Source organism: Lepidothrix coronata, unplaced genomic scaffold (assembly GCF_001604755.1).
Source record: "Lepidothrix coronata isolate B3197 unplaced genomic scaffold, Lepidothrix_coronata-1.0 Scaffold193, whole genome shotgun sequence".
In the NCBI taxonomy this organism is placed as follows: domain Eukaryota; kingdom Metazoa; phylum Chordata; class Aves; order Passeriformes; family Pipridae; genus Lepidothrix; species Lepidothrix coronata.
In genome coordinates this window covers 369,402-374,615 of record NW_016690373.1, presented here as the reverse complement: position 1 = coordinate 374,615, position 5,214 = coordinate 369,402, and the positions used below count along the sequence as shown (strand labels likewise).

Here is a 5,214-nt window from a genome sequence, read left to right as displayed (position 1 = left end):
TTTATAATGGAGAATTTCCCCTATGGACAGGCAGACATTTTCAGTTCAAGAATCATTGCTAGACCATGCATCTTCAAGAACTTGATAGCTATTATATGCATCCTTCAGAGAAAATGCAGCTGATCTTTTTACAATAAAAGACCACTTCAGCACTCTTCTGTCCTCCACTTTTGTACGTTGCTTCTTTGAGAAAAGCATTTTTTTGTCAGCAGATGCCTCATTTTGTCAAAATCTTTGAGATTTCCCTTTTAATACTAAAATTTTATTTTAGTTGGGTCAATGCCCTGAAAATACTTTCATATCTTTGTAGGACGTGGGATATCCTAAATACAAGACTTTTGTAAGCAAGAAACTCCCTGTTGTTTTTCTTTGTTTATGATGTGCTTGTAGGTTGAGCTAGATTAAGAGTTCCCATGATGCTCGTTAAAATTATGTCTTTTAAATGTAAATAAATCTTCCATTCTGCTGCTGTCTCTGACAAAATCATCTGAACACTTAACGGTGCTTTAAGTCAGAAAGAGTGGAAAATATATACAAATGCAAGAAAATTTCATTTAACTGTATATAGGTAAAAGCTGATAAGGTGAAAATGTTCCTTTGTAATTGGATAAAGTTAGTTTAAATATTATTTTTTAGCTTTGCAGATGATAGAATCATAGGAAACTATTTACTGTATATATAAAAATAAATCTGAGAAAAGAGTACTTTTCAAAATAAAGTTTGAAGCCTTGTGTCACCCAGTTGCTGTAATCCTGTATTTCTTATAGACATTAACTTGTTCACATGCTTGTGCTCTATGGGTTTTGGGTGAGCTTCCTAATTTAGTATAAATACTAAATCTTCTGGTAATGAGATTGTCACTTACCAGCCTTTTACATGCCTCTTACAGATTTGTCTATGGCTATGCAGAAAATCTATCAAACATTTGTAGCTTTAGCTGCACAACTTCAATCAATCCATGAAAATGTAAAGGTATGTTGTTTTCATGTGTTCCTGTGTATTTAGTGAAAGGACTGCAAAGAGTTGTTTTTTGAAAATATATCTTTAGGTTTTCTTTTTTCTTCCCCCTTCTGTTAATTTCACTGCTTCTAAAAGTTTTCAAACTGTCCTAGAGAAGTGCTTTGATTAAAAAAGTAACTTTTGTTCAAAACTGAAGTCTAATTTGAAGTATTTACTGGTAGTAATGATAGCAGCTGGCCACAATCACTTGGGTTACAAAATGTTTTTCATTTAACTCCTTTCCTTATAACTGTTGATCAGTTTTTGAAATGTCTTTGATTTCATGCTTTTATATTTTGATTTTTGCCTAATGACCTCTTGATCTCAAAGATGATTTAAATCTACTCTTGATCAAATAGGTAATAGGAGAAAAAAAAGTAAGTTTCCATATGTAAGATTTTTCAGCATATCAAAGAATTGAGGTTAAAATTGTATTCTGGCTAGTTTAATTTCTTTGAACCTGGATTTCATGGTAAGTTGTATGTATAGAAGGAAAAAAGACTACTGTGAAAAAAAATGCTTATATTTCAAAGGTCCTAGTTAGGTCGGTTTTTTTCCATCATGGACTCTGGCTTGATTTTTCCCATTTACAGTTCTGGAGATGTTGACAAAATGTCAGTGTTCTACAATCCATAATTTTTTTGAAAACATCAGAACCCTTCTGGTTACAAAAAACAAAACAAACCAACTTGGAGAGGAGTACAAGTGTTTGTTTCTGCTAAGTGACTTCCTTAATGGAAATAGATATCTTAAATTTTATTTCCTTCTCTAAGCTGCTTCTGCAAAGTATTGTTAGTTCTCTAAACATCTGAAACTTTTTACTTTTCCTGAATAAAGTTCAGGAATACTGAGGATCTTGTATGATCTAGATTGCTTGGATGGCATTGTTTCTGTCAGCATAGATGCTCACTGGTTTACAACTACCTGCCATCAGGTATTTGTGCTGCTCTTGGTTAACTCTGTTTTGGTAACAGGTATGGAATATGTAAAATCCTCCATATTTTCAGCAGAATTACACAAAAAGTGTCCCGAATATCTTCAGGGCTGTTCACTTCCGAGATGTCTGTGTAGCCTGAACTCATGCAGTGGTCTTTGTGCTGAGTTATTGTTGTTCTTCAGTATGAACAGCCGGATTAGTATGCAAGTATAAGCAATAGTATTTTCAGTACCTTGCCAGTGTGACTGAATAGGAAAGACCTTTCTTCAGTTTAAGTAGTATTCTCTTGCTTGAAACTAAGGAGATGGTTTGAGGATTTTTCTTTTGGGAAATTTTTTTGAGATTTAGTCTAGTTGGTAGATATAAATGCTTATACTTTGGAAGACAATTCAAAGCTAAAGCTTCAAAAAACAGAAAAACAAATGTAATGCTAAAGTGTCAGATGTCATTATAACCATCCGTTTTAGTTTATCAGCTACAAGATGCTGGAAGAGGAGAGCAGTTTTGAAATTGCTGTCTCTCCCTGATGGTTGTGATGTAGTTTGTGAAGGCAGAGCTGTGATCACAATTCATTCCTTTGCCCAAAGTAGGCTTTCTGGTTTGCACATACACTTTGATTCAAAGGTCTGAAGTTCTAAAAAAAAAAAAAAAACCAAACCAAAAAAACCCACCAAACCAAAAAAACAACCAACACATGGCCTGAAACATCTTTGTGTGGGGTTGCTAAATATATTTATATAGTGTATGAACATGCATTCTGTATCCCAGGTCAGTGAAAAGTAAAATATGCTTGGGCACAATTTGAGTAGGTAATGTCATTATCTACTATTATCATTCAGCACAGATTAGCCTTAAGAACTGCTCTACGATGTCTCATGGCATTTGTCAGCTCCTAGAGCAGTGAGTATGGCATTCTATTAAATTTCGTCAGAGTTCTACAAATGCCTTTTCTCTCCAAAGACAGTACTCCTGATGTGATAATGAAGTTATTCTTTTGCGTGTTGCTTGCTGTTGGTTGTAGATTTGGGATTACAGCTGTTCAAATCCTGAGTCAGAATTTTTGGACTGTAAACTCCTTTTCTAGGAAACAAGCATACCTTTGGCCAGGAATACAGAACGTAGTATGCCTTCCATGAAATTGAATCTGTTGTTCTTTAATAAGTATATTGCATTTAAAGATTTTCTGTTGTAAGATGGAAGTCATTCTATCAGTTATTTAGTTAAAGCTATTTATACTTTTTATGTTACTTAAGATATCCCTAGTTTCCTCATCTGTGACAGGTAGAAATTGCTCATGATGAACAGGCCTAGCTGGTATTGCCACAGAAGGTGGTGGGGTTTTGAGGAGGGAAAGGGCATAGGCAAGTGTGTGTGGGGGGGGGGCACAAGACAACAGGCTTGGACTACTTCTTACCCCAAGGCAGAATGATCTATTGCATTTGGACTGTGTAATATTAATAATGAAATGCATCAGAAACAAGAGCGAATTCTAAAATACTGGTAGTTTCTTTAGCTTTGTGCTAAGAAAGAAATGCTAAAGTGGAAGGAAGGAAAGACAGGTGAAGGTGATAGGTGAGCAAAAGCAGACTCCATGAAGAAAGGGTAGCACTGAAAAAAGGGTTGTTATTTTATAAGCTAGTAATGTGTCTTTATTTTGCCTCTTAGATCAGCTAGTACAGTGATACAAATTGAATTGTCTTGATTTGCACCAACTTTGAAAGATTTGGATACCATTTAGTATGTTAGTCTATTATGCTTGAATGCTTTGCAAAATTTAAGTAAGGAACCTGTTCTGGCTGTAGTTCTTTCTAGCTCATAGCCCAACAAGGGTTTTTTGGGTTATGGGGGACGTTCTTGTTTGTTTCGGTGATGGTGTTTGTTGGTTTGGTGGGTTTTTTTTGGGGAGGGGCTTTGTGTTATTTTTTTTTTTTAAGGAAATGTTATTCCTTATTAAGTTAAGGGTTTATGTCAGATACATGGAACTAAAATGATTTCCTCCCACCCCCTTCAGATGCTCAAAGACCAATACCTTGGCTACAGGAAAAGCTTTCTGGGAGATGCAATGGATGTGTTTGAGGCAAGACGAACAGAAGCTAAGAAGTGGCAAAGCGCGCCACGTGTTACCACTGGACCGACTCCTTTCAGCAACATACCAAATGCAGCAGCCGTTGCGATGGCTGCAACACTTACTCAGCAGCAACAGCCTGCTACAGGTCTGAGTGCATTCAAGTTATAGATTATTAGTGTTACCACAGTAGTAAATTTGTGTAAAATTTTCTATGAAGTCTTCCTGTGTGTTAGACTAAAAATCTAAACGTTGTGATAAGCAAAGTTACTGATACATAGCCAGTAGAAAAATGCAGGGTAGACTTAGCAATAATTATACAACAGATACTTAATCTTGTGAATTTACTTGTATTAGTGATATTTACTGTATTGTTCTAACTTACCCCTTGGAATGTGAGTCTTCACTCTTAAGTAACGTCCCTGAATACACATAGTATAGCCTCTTTCCAGAAACTGTATTGTTATAGTAAATTATTTTAAATTGGCGAGGAGAGAATATCTAAACGCATACTATCTTTTTCCTATGTAAAATTAACAATGCATTTTTATATAGCACTTTGGAACTGTAAAATAAAAAATGCTGCAGAACAGGAAGGATAGTGCAGCAAACATCTGTAGAATAGGAAGTCAGGTGCCTGGCTTATTTTATAGCCAACTCCTTTGTCAGTGTGGTGTTGGAGCAGTTTTTGCTGGCCATTCTGCTGTTGTGAATAAGTAGTAGAGGAAGTAGAGTGGGTCAGTGGTTCTGCATGCGTGTAAGAGGAAGACCAAAACAGAGGAAATCTGTGACCCACTGCTAATGAAGAATGGATATGTATGGCAAAGGAAATAACTTAAGGCACCTTAATTGACACTGTTATACTAACCAACCCTCTCTGAGAGGGATTCCAGAATGTAGAGAACTGACTTAATATGTCATCATTGAGCAGAAATGAGGTAAATTCCATTTAATTTTACTTGAACATGGATATGTGTCTATGTCAGCAAATTATGAAAAGCATTCATTCCACTGTTTATTTTCTAAAATGTTTATCATAGGTGTACTGAAAGTCATATTAGCTCCTTCTCTTGTCTTATAACAACAGTTATATTTTGAATGATTCTAGTTAAAAACTTATGCAGCAATCACCGTAAGTTTGACAAATGATTAGACTGTCCTTGCTTTTTCCTTAAGAGGAAAATACAATGTGCTTCCAGCCCTGGCTCTTCTA

General features: G+C 35.6%; 1 protein-coding gene across 1 annotated transcript in view; it reads left to right on the top strand.

The window, feature by feature from the left end:
• Positions 1-5,214, top strand: part of NUP58 (nucleoporin 58) — a 39,505-nt gene that overhangs the window by 19,227 nt on the left and 15,064 nt on the right. The window contains exons 10-11 of the mRNA XM_017831571.1: positions 890-972; positions 3,948-4,149. Of these exons, the coding sequence (XP_017687060.1) occupies positions 890-972; positions 3,948-4,149 (285 nt within the window). The remainder of the gene's footprint in view (positions 1-889; positions 973-3,947; positions 4,150-5,214) is intronic.